A 15566-nucleotide genomic window follows, 5' to 3' on the forward strand; every position below is an offset into this window, starting at 1 on the left:
TTTTATTTTAAAGGGACTCTAGGCCGAAAGTAATCAGATATGGATATCAGATAACTAAAATATACAGTCATCCCTAGGTATCCGTAGGGGATTGTTTCCAGTTTCCAGAATCCTCCCCTATACCAAAATCCGAGTGTTTTATATAAAGCAGCATAGTATTTGCATATAGCCTACGCACCTCCTCCCATACAGTTTAAAACACTTCTACATTACTTATAATACCTAATGTAATGTAAATGCTGTATAAAAAAACAATGTCTGTACATTTTCAGTGCAGAGGCGACCATGGTCGACCTGCCTACATAATGCATATCAGCAACAACGTCACCTCTTTTTTTTCTCACCTTTGGTATTTTTGATTTGTGGTAGGTTGAATCTGCAGATGCAGAACCTGCTGATACTGAGGGCTGACTGTATCGTGCAAGCACTGAGTGGTGGTATTTCCTCTACACTGAAATTTGCACATGGTCTAATTTCTTGGTTTCACTGATGAAATAATTCATATACTGAAGCACATTAAATCAAACTCTGTCAACCTCTGCCCCCCAAACCTGGCAAGTGAACAGACTATTCAACAAAAAACCAATACATGTGAAAGATAATTGCTTTTAATTTTCTAAGTTTTCATTTATGCAACATAATAAAGGCAGATTTATGTAACTTGATATGACATTTTTACAAAAACGTTTCCCTCCAACATCTGGTCAGTAGTATATAAATATTTACAATGAAAAAATAGGCAAGGAAAAAGGAAATCTTCATTATTCAAGTCAATTTCTTTCCAATGCTTATCAGAATTTTGAAAATAAAATACTTCATTAACTTTCTGGTCATCCATATTTACACACTGTGTTAGCTGATGGTTTCAAAAAATCTAAGCTTAAGGATGTTTTTGTTCCACATCACTCCTACTTTGTTCTACACTATTTTATAACTTATCTGAAAGAGTAAATTAAATATAAAAATGTAAACTTTGAAGGAAAAGAAGAATAAACGTGTAAGTGAACTAAGATATAAAGGTTCTTACAGAGGTTAATATTTTACAATACTAAAAACCAAAATAAAATGCTCTATATATTTTCTTAGTAGGGACAGTTTGTTTTGATTTAATTTGATTATATTAACAAAAATTGCCTCTAAAGAGGATGTTAAAAAAATAAAAATGACATTACCATCTTAATTGATGAATATCCATTGCTGTAATTTTTCTCTAAAAGAATCTGATTTTTTAAAAAAGTGACAAATATAAATTATATCATGGGGAGCTTAAGAAGCTTTAACAAAGTGTGGTATCTTTAAATATGAAGACTTTTAAAAAGAAATGTGAATAGTGCAAACCAGCCTATTTTAACTTAGTGCTATTACAAATGTTTTCAACTCCAATGTATAAAAACATGACTTTGATTCTACCAGACGCCATGCCATTGAAACACTGAAGTATTTGTGGGCAGAAATGGTGGATGCCCGCAGCATGCCAGTGACCTTGAGAATTTAAATGTGAATGTTTATGTCAAATAATGCAATTTATAGCATTTGCAGCTCCCTAAGAGGGTAGGAAACGAACGCTTCAGGTGTGGGAACTGCGGCGCCCTCTCGTGCCCAGGGACACGCGAAGTCTTGGTTCTCTGGCTTTATAATGCTCGTTAAAGTCCAACCTAAAGCTAAGAAACCGGAGACTTTCATCAGAGCTAGTCGTCAGTAACACCAAAAACTGCTGCACAATCCCCTAAAAAGAAAAAAAAGAATACAACATTCATTTCAGAACAGAACTATCCACAAAACAGTGCCCCCTATCTCCATTTCAATCCTATCTGGGGTTGTTTTTCCTTCCAAACATAAACACCCACCATGGCAGGTGTCCTAGGTGATGAGAACTGCTTCAGGAACTCTAGTTCATCCACCTGATGGAACCCATATTAAGAAGAGACGCGCATTTTCACAAACACAAATTAGCAATAAATAAATTTTATTTAAAAGAACCAAAAGATCTTTCCATTTTCCCCTAAGTTCTATACAAATAATCAAAACAGCAAAGCAATCAATGTTAAAACATCCTATTCTTTTCATCTTAAAAAAAGTGTTACACTTTTCATCTTTCACTTGAGTTATGAAAGAGTATTTATTTAATCATAAAACCCTGATGGGAAACAAATTGAGAATGTAAAAAATGGACACATGCTCTAAGCCATATTTTTAGGGTACCAATGTCTTTTGTGGATATTGGGCTGCAGTTGTCATCCTAAAGGGTGGGGCAGAGTGCAGCTATTATCACCTCCTTATCAAGGGGAATTTGTAAAGATGATGAGATGTGACAGAATTTAGTCAAAATTTAATATGACAAAATTACTGACTGTTTGTATTCAGGGTTGAAAGAGTCACTTAATAAGTACAAACTCCATCCCTGCCAGGTTCCACAACCTATCACACAGATAACAGACTTTATTTATCTGTTCAAGGTCAATGTTGTTTGTCTCCATACTTTCAGGTTTGGAAAAGTTCTTATCTGCAGAGAAAAAAAAAAATCACCAAAACACCATAATCCTCTTCAAGTCCTAGTAGCTATCACTTTCCCTCTCCTTACTTCTGAGGGAGTTCCTAAAGAGTTGGTACATGGGAGGCTCATATATATTATACAAAGTAATTTTAAAGTTAAGCAAGTACACAGCATGCATGTGTGTGAATATCACTTTGTCTTTCTAGGTGAGAGAAGACTTAGGAGAAAGTTCCTAAAGAATTACATTGCTAAAAATATAGACAATGACTTCTTGTTAAATGATGAAATATGATCATTTGTGAAACTCACTACAAGAAATTCCTAGGAATACCTCTTTCTACAAGTTTGGGACTTTGAGTGTTCATTCATAATCAGTGATGAGCGGCTGTTAGTGCTAAACCATTTCAAGCACAGATACAAAGAGAACAACAGAAAAGGACTTTTCCGGATAAGAAAAAAGAATCTGAATGGTAATGCTTTACAAAGATTAAGACTGTAACAGCAGAAAAACTAAGATTATACTGATTAAGACTACTTTTTAAAAATGGATTAACTCATTTCTGGTCAAGATGGCGGAGTACTTAAATGCTGTGCTTACCTTCTCTCATGATCCCATCAAAATTACAAGTAAATTACAAACAATCATCGTTGAGAATCACCTGAAGTCTTGCTGAACAGAAGTCCTACAACTAAGGGCATACAGAAGAAGCCATCTAGAGACTGGCAGGAAGGGCAAAGATGTGGAACAGGCAGGTTCCATACCCATATGTGGCATTTAAAAATCAGGATGAACATCTCGACGGCAGAGGTTCCCCCAGTGGAATGAGGGGCCCAAGACCCACACCAGGTTCCCCAGTGCAGGGTTCCAGTACCGGGAAGAGAAGTCCCCACAACTCTTGGCTGTGAAAACCTTCAGAGATTGTGACTAAGTGAGACGGAGGGCAGCTGGAGTCCCCGGCGTTCCTCTTAAAGGGCCCGTACACAGACTAACTCACTGATGTACTAACTCACTGATGTGCTCACTCACTCTGAGCTCCAGTGCTGGGGCAGCAGCTCTAAAAATGCCAGGTACATATGGGGAGAAAGTCAATTGTGTGGCTTCAAGGAAAGGGCTGAAAGGACAGCTTTCTCCCAGACAGAAGTGCTAGCAGAATCCATTATTTCTTTGTTGAGCACTCCCATTTCCCAACGTGGCATATCTGAGTCTCCATCAACCTGGCTAACATTGCTCACCCAGCCCTGATGATTTCCTGAGACCTCACCCACCCAACTTGTGGGCCCACCCCACAAGTTGCTTCCAGTGGCTTTTCCATACAAGCAGCCTGTCTTGGCTTATGATGGGGACTTTCTAAAAATCTCTCAAACGTTCACAAACCCAAAACAAGCAGCATCTGGCCTTGGCATACCTCATGCTGAGCAGCCCCAAGCCAGGCACTACTGGCAGCTGGCCTGGGTTTTCAGCTTAGGCTCTCCCAGGCACCTCCAGTCCCATAGCAGGTGGAGGCCATCTGTGGATTGCTTTATAGCTCATTCTAGGTGGCCCAGGGCAGGACACAGGCTGCGGCAGAACTTGGCCTCTGGCAGGGCCCCTCCCAGGAGGCCCTGGATTCTTCATGCCCAGTGGCCATCTTTGGACTGAGCTGGAGCACCACCCAGCTGCTAAAGATGACACAAACAAAGGACAGACTGGACAGGCACCAGAGCCCTGTTAAAGCAAATCCTGCTCCATACAGTCATCCCCCATTGGGTCAGTCACTACAGAGACTCCTTCAATGTAGTCACAGCCAGTCCTCAAAATCAATCAGCCCAAGAGTCAGTCCCTCCCACTGACATGCAAACAGCAACGAAGGCTCAACTACAACAGGAGGGCACACACAACCCACCCAAGGGACACACATGGAGCACCCAGCTCAGGTGAAGAGGGAGACGGTGCCACTGGGCCCCACAGAACACTACATAAGGCCACTCTTCTAAGATCGGGAGACATAGTGGCTCTACCTAATACATAGAAACAAACACAGGGAGACAGCCAAAATAGGGAGACAAAGAAACATGTCCCAAATGAAAAAAGGAAGAAAGCTCCAGAAAAAAACTAAACAAAATGGAGACAAGCAATCTATCAGACGCAGATTTCACAACACTGGTATGAGGATAATCAATGAACTTAGGGGAAGAGCAGATGAACTCATGAGAACTTCAATAAAGAGAAAGGAAACATAAAAATGAAGAGAAAACATAAAAAGAACCAGTCAGAAATGAAGAATACAGTATCTGAAATAAAGAATACACTAGAAGGAATCAGCAGATTACATAAAGCAGAGGATCGAATCAGTAATTTAGAAGTTAAGTAGCAGAAAACCCCAATCATAACAGCCAAAAGGAAAAATAATCCAAAAAAAAAAAAAAATGAGGGCAGTTTAAGGACCTCTGAGACAACACCAAGTGTACTAACATTTGTATCACTGGGGTACCAGAAGAAGAAGAGAGCAAGGAATTGAAAACCTATTTGAAGAAATAATAATGGAAAACTTCCCAAACCTGGTGAAGGAAATAGACATAAAAGCCCAGGAAGTATGGAGATTCCCAAACAAAGGGAATGAACCCAAAGAGGCCCACACTAAGACACATCATAATTAAAATGCCAAAGGTTAAAAACAAAGAAAGAATCTTAAAAGCAGCAAGAGAAAAGCAGTTAGTTACCTACAAGGGAGCTCCCATAAGACTATCAGCTGATGTCTCAACAGAAACTTTGCAGGACAGAAGGAATTGCCATGACATATTCAAAGTGATGAAAAGTAAGGACCTACAGCCAAAATTATTCTACTCAGCAAAGCTATCATTTGGAATCAAAGGACAGATAAAGAGCTTCCCAGACAAAACAAAACTACAGGGAATCTTAGAGAGACTTCTTTAAGAAGATGGGGGAGGGGAGGGAAAATCAGAAATATGAATAATAAAATGGCAATAGCTACATATCTATCAACAATTACTTAAAATATACATGGATTAAATACTCTAATCAAAAGACATAGGGTAGCTGAATGGATAAGAAAACAAGACCCTTACATATGCTGCCTACAAGAGACTCACTTCAGATCTAAAGACACACAGAGACTCAAAGTAAATGGATAGAAAAAGATGTTGCATGAAAATGGAAACAAACAAACAGCAGGGGTAGCAATACTTACACTAGACAAAATAAACTTTAAAACAAAGGCTATAACAAGAGACAAAGAAAGATCTAGTAATTCCACTTTTGGGTATTTTCCAAAGAAACCCAAAACACTATTTCGGAGGGACGTATGCATCTGTATGTTCATTACAGCATTGTTTAAAAGGCCAAGATGTGGAAACAACCTGGGTGTCCATATATGGATGAATGGATAAAGAAGAGATGGTATATATATACAATGGAATATTACTTAAGAAAGAATGAAATCTTGCCATGTGCAACAACATGGATGGATGTAGAGAGAATTGTGCTGAGTGAAGTAAGTCAGACAGAGAAAGACAAATGCCATATAATTTCACTTATATGTGGAATCTAAAAAACAAAATAAACAAAGAAACCAAACAGAAAGAAACTCATAGATACAGAGGACATTTTGATGGTTGCTAGCTGGGGGGTTGGAGTGGGTGAAAAAGGGGAAGGGATTAAGAAGTACAAATTAAATTAGTAGTTACCAAATAATCATGGGGATGTAAAGTACAGAATAGGCGAATATGGTCAATAATATTGTAATAACTATGTATGGTGTCAGATAGGTACTAGATTTATCGGGTGATCACTTTGTAAGTTATATAAATGTCTAATCACTATGTATGTTGTATGCCTGAAACTAATATAATATTGTATGTCAACTGTAGTTAAAAAGTAAAATTATTAAAAAAAATTAAAATGTACTAACTCTATCAAGAAAATGTGTAACCATCATTGTCTCTTTTAGAAATCATATGGACTCATTGTTAATTTATATATTATTCCTTTGCAACTCCTTTATAACTATCTTAATTAATACTATGGAACTCACCATTAGGTGTCCACTTTTAAGAAATACGAATCCATACTATGTACACAACACTGGGTTGAGAAAGTATTTCATTATCAAAACACCTATCCAATAAAGATATTTATGTATTAAACATAAACCAGTAATTACTACCTTTATGAAACAGGTTTTGAACAAAAATGCGATAGTAGGCCAATGTGAGAGTAAGACCACTTGCAAAAGGGACAGATTTCTCCCTTAGATATGTTGAAGAAAAATATGAAATTAAAAAATATAGTGTTCCCAGGAAGCAAACTACATGCCTACGGAACAGTGTGGTGATTGGTGATGTTTCACTTAAAATTCTGAGCCACATGAATACACTAGCACACACAAACATAATTTTTTAAAAGTTTGAGGGTCAATGCTTCATTTGTCTTTCTAATTAGTTATTAGCAACTGAATGAGAAAATTCTTCATAAAAATCTTTTCATCTATATCTCCAACACGAAAATCACATTGAGAAGCAGATGAAATCAGAAACAAAACCCACAAAATAAAGAGCAGAGCATATGGACTCGATTGATCAGCTTCTCTTGCCAGCAACTTCAGATCTCTTCTCCCTGAGCTTAACGGCCTGGCTGCCTTGGCTACTGAGCTTCTCACACAAGCAGCTTCCTGCACTTATGACCCTGACGTACCTCCCTGTGCACTTCTCTCTCCAGCGTGTCACACGCTGCTGCCTCACCTCAGAGCTCACAAAGAAGTCTGAGCTGCAGAGCTGTCCCCACCGATAGCACTAGAATCATCCCAGGCAAGGTTCCGAGACCTGCACCACACAGCAGTCAGATCAGAATCTGTGGGAAGGGTCACAGCCAAGGTGGGGAATCACTGCAGGTGTTACTCACAACTACACTGACTGAAATGGTTCCTTTTTAACCATTTTGACAGCCAATTGTCAATTAGAGAAAATGAGTGACGTTATTTGGACAACATTTTGTTACTCTAATATGCACCTGGTAGAAATGTGTTAATATTCGCAACTGGGAACACATTTTTGGTATAGATTCTTGAAATTCTTGAATCCTGTTGTTCTCCTCTTCTTCCTCTGCTGCTGTCACTCCCCACTGGCCCTGAAGAATCAGAAGTACCAAATTAAATTAAAATCTGAATGAAAGAAACTGTCAGAGTGGGACTGAGATGAAATGTTAGGAGTGGGGACATGTATGCTTTCTATGCACCTTTGTCCTACTAAGAACTTTTATAATAATTTTCTGATGCCAAATTGTTCTCCAGCTTACTTATTCCAATGAATAAGGTACCTTGAAAATATTTTATATCAATAGATACGATTAAACATAGACCTTCTCATTGTTTTTAATATAGTAGTACACTGTATAACATATAACAATTTAGATAATTTGTCACAAACTAACCAGTCTTTTGCTATTACAAACAATGCTATAATAAAGCCTTGTATCTTTCCGTTATTTTGCACACATTTCTAATAGACAGTAGACATAAAAGTAGAACCAGATGTTTCAAACTACTGGCCACCCCTTAAACCCTGCATTAACTCTTTAATGGGAATGTTTCTTACTATTTCCCCTAACCAAGATGTATTGTTTTGAAACGGAGATACATTCATCTACTTCTATTTTTAAAAGACTTTTCTCAATCAGTGGTGAATTTGACTAAATACTTTTTTAGCCAGCATAGATAGAAATTATCAAAGGATTCTTTTCATCAACTGACACAGTGAATTAATAGATTTCCTGAACCCTTGCATTCCTTAAATGAACACTTGTCTTGGCAAATTATTCTTTTAATAGTCTGTGAAATATTTTCCATTAATATTTTATGTAAGATTTTTTTCCATCAATAATTATAATCCAGATTTGGTCTTTCTTTTTGCATTTTGGTGTCAACTTCAGGATGCTTCATAAACAGAATTTGGAAAATTTCCTTTCCTATGACTAGAATAAAAATAAGAGAGCATTGCCTCTGGGTGGTAGACACACAATGTGAAATACAATGTATTACAGAATTATACACCTGAAATCTATGTAACTTTACTAACAATTGTCACCCCAAAAAACTTTAATTAAAAAAAAAAAAAGAGTACTAGAGTTCATCACTGCTGAATGGTCTGGTAGGATCTCCAGGCCTGGTACTTTTTAAGTGGCAGAGCTACTTTATTTCTTCTTTAGTAGCTGTTCTTTTTAGAATTTACTTTCTCTTCTGGGTTCAATTTTGGAAATCTATAGAAAAATCATTCATTTCCTTCAGGTATGTAGATTTCTTTCCACAGAACTGAGAAAATTCATAGATTTTTTTTTTTTTTCTCACGCATTCTGTATATTTGTGGTTTCTCTTCCTGTTACCTATTAGGTTAGTTAATAGCTCATTTTATTTCCCCACCAGCTACTGGACTCCCAGAAAGAACGTGTTCTTGGATTTTAATCACTCCTTTTTTGTTTTCTATTTTATTCATTTCTGCTCTTGTCTAAATATTTCCTCTGGTCTTCTTTAGGTTTATTTTACTGCTGCTTTTCTAACATCTTGAATGGGGTTTTCAGTTTACTTACTGTCATTCTCTCTAATTTATTAATATAAGCATTGAGGATTATGGATTTTCATAATTATGTCCTTAGTTATGTGCATTTGAGCTTTCATGGTCTGAGAGAAATTGAATTATACTTCTAATATTGATGTGTTCTGATCCATTCTTCTTGTATTTCTTACCTTTTGTTTTATGAATACCGATTCTATATTGTTTCAATCTTCATTGTGACTTGTACCTTTTATCACAAGGTATCCTTGGTTTTGTTTATTGCTTTTTGCCCCAAACTGCAACCTGCTTTCCTTTGAAGAATTTAATTTGCTTAGTATGCTTTGTCTGTTCTTTTCACTCTTTCTGTGTCACTTTGTTCTGAACATCTCTGCTATATCAGACCTTCCCAACTAGTAGGTCTGCCCAGACAATGAGCCATTTAGTCTTCTAACAAGCAATCCTCATGATAGACAATCCAGTCCACTTACCCAGGAGGACCAGACAAACACTGTCTATTACTGAGAGTACTTTTATTAGGTGGGTTTAACCTAGTCACCTTTATTAATAGGATGGATTAATAGGATAGTATGTCTGGTCTTAGTTCTATCATATGATATGCTTTCTGGTTTACCTGAGGGTGGTAATCTGTAACTATGACTGTGTTTCTTCTGTAACCTGAAAGATTTATTATATTTTTGTTCTGTAATTAACTATACTTTCATAAAACATCATTTTCCTCATCTATTACTTTAGATGGATTTAACACCCTAACCTGAGCAATAATTATGTTCTCTTTCTTCCACCTGACTTTAGAAGACATGTTCATGTTTATAGCTTTTAATATATTTATACTTGTTTTACTTGCTTTATGTGTTTTTTAAAAAAATCTGTTGACACTGAGTTTCAAAAGATGATGAAATTACAAAGCTTGTATTACTTCCTACCTCTTCTTCCCCTACCAACTTCCGTCTTATGAACATACCCAAGCACCACCCTCCAGATGGAGAAATACAGTACAGCCAACGCCCGAGTAGACCTTCTTGTGGCCCCTTCCGATTACTACTCCCTTCTTCTCCTGGAGGTACTATTGCTATAAGGAATGATGCGGGGGGGGGGGGGGGGAGGTGGGGGGGCGGGATTGGTATCTGAGAATGCATCGCTGTTGAGTATATACTAACAGTGAAGATGCTGGGTCAGAGCGTTCCTAAATTCAGCTTCAGTGAACTGCCAAACAGTACGTATTCCAAAGTGGCTATACAATCTTAACCTCTACCGGTAGGATATGGCAGTTCTCATTTTTCATATCCTCCCCAACATTCGCTGTTGTCTGTTTTTAAAATTTTAGTCATTCTGTTGAGGGTTTAATGTATATCACTGGGGTTTCAATCTTTATTTACCAGACATTAATGAAGCTGAGTACCTTTTCATAAATTTAAGAATTATTTTCAAGGGGTTGTCTTACTGATTTGTAGGAGCTCTTTATACATCTGGATGAGCTGTCACTTACGTGCATATAAGTATCTTCTCCCATTCTGTAGGCTTGCTTTTTCATGACTAATGTTTACTTTCTTTTATAGTTATTCTTTAGGTTACCTTCTGAAAGCTTTAGCATTTCACTTTTCATGTCATATTTACAACCCACCCCATAGTGTGTGTGTGTGTGTGTGTGTGTGTGTGTGTGGAAGGTAGGGTGAAGATACAAGTACCTAACACCATTTATTGCTTATCCACTCCCCAATGTTTTCAGTGACATCTAAGACAGGAATTAATGATTTCTAATTGTTGGGGGCTGTTTCTGGATGCTACTCTGTTCCACTGATTTGTCCTCCTTTGAGCCAACACCATTAATTACTGTAATTCTATTTTGAGTCCTGAGTATATATGTATACTGAATTATAAATGCATATCCTCTAATTTTGTTCTTGTTCAATATTCTCTTCACTATGTTAGGCTCTATGTATGTCCATGTAAATTTTAGACTTAGCTGATCATTTTCTACCAAAAATAAAATAAACTGCTGTGATTAGAACTGGGATCGCACTGACTCTATGTATCAGTTCTCCCATCCATGAACTTGATACATTTGTCTATTTATTTAGAGTCCTTTTAATATTTCTCAGTGATGCAAGTCAGCAAACTTTTTTTTATAAGGAGTCAGAGAGCAAATATATTAGGGTTTGCAGGCCATACAGTATTTGTTGCAATTACTCTACTTCTGTAGCACAAAAGCAACCACAAACAATACGTAAATGAGTGAGCATGGCTATCCCAATAAAACTTTACCTACAGAAACAGGTAAGAGACCAATTTGGCCTGCAAACCTTAGGTTGCCATGCTCTGTTTTATAATTTTCTGTATGGAGGTCTCGTATATAATTTATTACATTTTAATGTTCATTTAATGGCATTTCTTCTAAAATTTCATTCTGTTTGTTACTGATAGGAAGAAATAGAATTGATTTTTGCACACTGACCTCTTTTCTGCTACCTTCATAAATTCAGTTATTAATTCTATTAGGTTGGTGCAAAAGTAATTGCAGTTTTTGCAATTATTTTTAACCTTTTAAACAGCAATTACTTTTGCACCAACCTAATAGAAATTTAAAGATTATTTTGGATTTTCTACATTTACAACCATGATTATTACCAAAAAAAAAAAAAAAAAAAGATAAAGAAAGAAATGACAGCTTTCGTTCTTTCATATCGTATTTCTTTTTCTTGGTTTATGACATTGGCTAGACCACCAATGTAATACTGAATAAAGTGGTGACAGCACCACGTCTCATTCCTACAACCAGGGAGACACTTCCAATACTGTAGCAATAAATTTGTTTTGGTGTACATTTTTCAGACAACCCTTTTATCAGACTCTACTTGGCATTAAATGATTTTCTCCATCTGTTCATCATAATTTTTCTCCTTTAGTTTGTAAATTGGTGAATTATAATAGTTTTATTAGAATGATAAAAGAGCTCTGTGTTCTTTGAATAAACTGAAACTTGTTCGTAATGTCCTATCATTTGATATATCACAGTTTAGCGATATTCTGTTTGGACTTTTACACCCACATTCATGACAAAAACTAGTACAAAGCCAGACTTGTCTAAATGCTTTATTCTGTAGATTTAACTTTGGAACCAGGTAATTATTTAGACAATTAAATTCAATTTTATTTTATAAATAAAAGCTATCCCTAAAATTTAAAAGCAAAAATGAAACCAATTAATCTAATTGTGTATTGAGTTGGTGGCATAACCATAAGGGAGTAACTATTTCAAGGAGCATTACAACATGGAATCTGATGTACATACCTAGTGGACATACTGTTTAGTAACTATACTGGGGCTAGATTGGTGATGGCAGCACCAGGATTCTTGTTCTGAAAGAAGTGTGTGTATAGATGTACGTGTGGGGGGAGGGAGGGAGCGGTGGGGGCAAGTGTTCTCAGATAGCAAATAACTGAGTACGTCAATGTTAGAAACCAAGATTTCCAATGTAAAAGATATAAAAAGAAAGAAAAGTGCTTTAATCCTAAATTTGAATTGGAAATATCACGATAAATGTAGGGATTTTGAGAAGTGGAAAGAAAGCAGAAAAATCAGGACAGGGACTGAGGGAGGAAGAGAACCCTTAGGGAACCCTCTGACCAAAAGCAGCATGAAAAAAAAAACCCAAAATGCTGAGAGTGAAGCGGGCAGAGTCAACTTCCATCACACTCAGGATTCATTACACTCAGCACTATCAGGATTCTGAAATCTTTTTATGAGTCTTCTTGCATAATCTCTTTAAAACTTCAGTGAACCTTAGGTCTAAATGATTGCTTCACAAATTATTTTGCCTACTGAATTTAAATAATTTTTCAGATAGAGTTTCAGCTTTTAGATCTCCTACTGTATCCCTAAGCATACCTGAATAAAATACACTGAATAAACCTGACTTATTATGCAGACCTGTTCTACTTCGATGCTGATGGTTAACAGTCTGGAGAGAGAACCATCACTCCCACACCACTGGCCACCATGCTATTATATCAGAGTGTGAGAATCCTAAAGACTGATTTTGGCTGATTTATATAGTTTAGTATTTCTCCAGAAGGGTAGAGTCTCTGGGGCATGTGGGCAGTTTGGAAAATCACAGCAATGGTTAGCATTTATTAAATATTTACTAAGTGCTCAATAATAGCCATATATTACCACATGCAAATAAGTAACTCATTCTTATTTTACAAAAAGGAAACTACATGTCAGAGCAGTTAAGTCACTGGAAGGAACAAAGCCAGTGAGTTACAGTCAGGATTAAACTTCAGTCTGTCTGGTAGTTAAGGCTGCCTCTGTGTGTATGAATCACAGCCACTGGGCAATACGAATGGAGCAAGTACTCCTCTTTCCAACATATCCTGAAGAAACAATCTGCGCTCTAAATTGTGAATTTTCCAAGCTAACCATGATCTTCTATCACTAATTTTAAGGGAACAAATACTCAAAAATAAAACTAATCAAAATGTATTAGCTGAAAAAACTGTTACCATCCCAAGAATAAGCATCTTGACAAAGTAAATGATTATACAGATTATGTCAAATATAAGAAATCCCACAAACAGACAAACTTGCTCAATAAATCTTCATAATTCAAGGTCATAAAAGACATAAAACACTTTAGTAAGGTCACTAAACACAGCTGTAAGAGCAGAAATTTGGTTCCCATATGTATATAGGTACCAACCAGTTTCAAATAATTGGTACAGTCGGGTACCAATCTGAGGGGATACCAACACAGATGGATATCAGCAACTCGATACTTATTAATGAAAAGTGGCAAGAGATTTGTGATTCTCATGAATATTGCTTTTATTTTTTAAAAACATTATGATAGTGATGGTGACCATTCCCTTTAAAACAGCACTTCCTCAGGACTCCAAATGTGAGCAGTCTCAGCTTCACGAACATTTCAGCAGGAACATTATTTGTTGTATTTGTGATTATTATGACAATAAATTCATTATTTAAATTGACAAATCCACCAGTATAAAACCATACCTCAATTTCACGCTGCTTCTTTTTCTCTTCAAACTGTAATCGTCTCTGCAATTCTTCCAGAGCAGCTCTGTATATTGCATCTTGAGTATTCTGAAGTTCAATGATTTGATCAAATACAGCTCTTAGTTGGTTTAAAAGTGCCTAAGTTTTTCAAATAAATATTGATAATTAGTAAAAAGATACTATAAAATGGTATCAACTCACAGTCTCAAAGTCCTCACTAGTTGTTCATTCACTCATTCATTCATTCATTATCAAACATTTATTGAACACCTACTATGACAGCACTGTACCAAAACCCCATAATTCTGTATCACCATAGCAAAAGCAGTCTGACAGACCTCAAGTTCTCTACGCAAATTACCTCCAATCCTAGCAACCACCTTACAAACTGGGAGTGTTGCCCCAAGATTCAAAGCTAGTAGTTAAGTGGCTGTGTGAGGAATGGAACTATTCTAAGGATTAGAGAAAAGGAATAGAAAGCACTTCAAGATTTTTCTTGCTTTTTTTCGTTTGTTTGTTTTTGGTGACACATACCAAATCCAAACATTGCGACTGTAAGAAAGGAAATTCTTAATAAAATGTAAAAGACAAATTCAGCAAGGTTTTTGAAAAAAAGGGATCATATTTTATACCAGGAATGAAATGATGGTTTAACATTGGGGGAGAAACAGTTTTGAAAACATTTCAGTGTCACAATACATATCTCTAGTTCATTGCTTGTAAGTGTTACACAGTATTTTTCGGTATACAGCTACCTTATTTTAGTTATTCTTTCCCCTAGTGCAGCACAGAAAGGAAACAGAATGAGATCTACAGCATAAAATCATTTATGTAAATAAAAAACACATCCATGCAAAATACCACATATATACCGAGGTCATACAGCAAACACATTGACACTGTTGCTAATAGTGGGGAGGGATTGAGGGAGGAAACTGAGAGTTGGTTAAGGAAATAACATCAAATCCAGCAAATATGAGAGGTCTTTCAGGGGCTGATGATAACAGTGTGCCATCAATAACTTCTGCCATCTCAGACTTTTTCAGAAAGCTATTAACAATTTGAAGGGGGAAAAAGATAATTGCAATAGTGCAGGGGGTAAAAATCATGTGTTAAAATTTAACGCCCAGTCATGATTTATAAAACTTCTAAACAAACTAGGACTAGAAGGGGACCTCCTCAGTCTGATAAAGGTCCTATCAGATGTCTTAGCAAACACCGCAGTCAATGTAGAAACTGTTAAACATCTCTTTAATGTCCGTAGTAAGACAAGAAGTCCTACCTGTGCTCCTAATCAACCCAGCTAATACCCTAAGGCAAGAAAAAACAGCAGAAGGTATACCCTGGGAAAGAAACAAACTTTTTCCTAGTAAAAAACAGGACCTAAGTGGGTCTAGAAAATAATGCAATAAAAAAATGAATAACAGATCAAAGTAAAGAAATTAATAGCATTCCTACAGACAGATAATTCCACAAATGTAACCTAACAAA

The 15566-nt window shown here is 36.5% G+C and overlaps 1 protein-coding gene across 2 annotated transcripts in view; it reads right to left on the reverse strand.

The window, feature by feature from the left end:
• Window positions 1-586: 586 nt before the first annotated feature.
• TUBGCP3 (tubulin gamma complex associated protein 3) overlaps window positions 587-15566 on the reverse strand; it is an 86309-nt gene continuing 71329 nt past the window's right edge. Inside the window, exons 20-22 of one of the 2 annotated variants that reach the window (XM_033104761.1) lie at window positions 14073-14213; window positions 7500-7616; window positions 587-1726 (exon numbers count right to left, since the gene is read on the reverse strand). In XM_033104761.1, coding sequence (XP_032960652.1) covers window positions 1568-1726; window positions 7500-7616; window positions 14073-14213 — 417 coding nt within the window. In that variant the 3' untranslated portion in view covers window positions 587-1567. Of the gene's footprint in view, window positions 1727-1761; window positions 2504-7499; window positions 7617-14072; window positions 14214-15566 lie in introns of those variants that run through there. The other variant, XM_033104762.1, reaches the window with a different exon arrangement.

The sequence above is a fragment of the Rhinolophus ferrumequinum genome, chromosome 4 (assembly GCF_004115265.2).
Source record: "Rhinolophus ferrumequinum isolate MPI-CBG mRhiFer1 chromosome 4, mRhiFer1_v1.p, whole genome shotgun sequence".
In the NCBI taxonomy this organism is placed as follows: Eukaryota; Metazoa; Chordata; class Mammalia; order Chiroptera; family Rhinolophidae; genus Rhinolophus; species Rhinolophus ferrumequinum.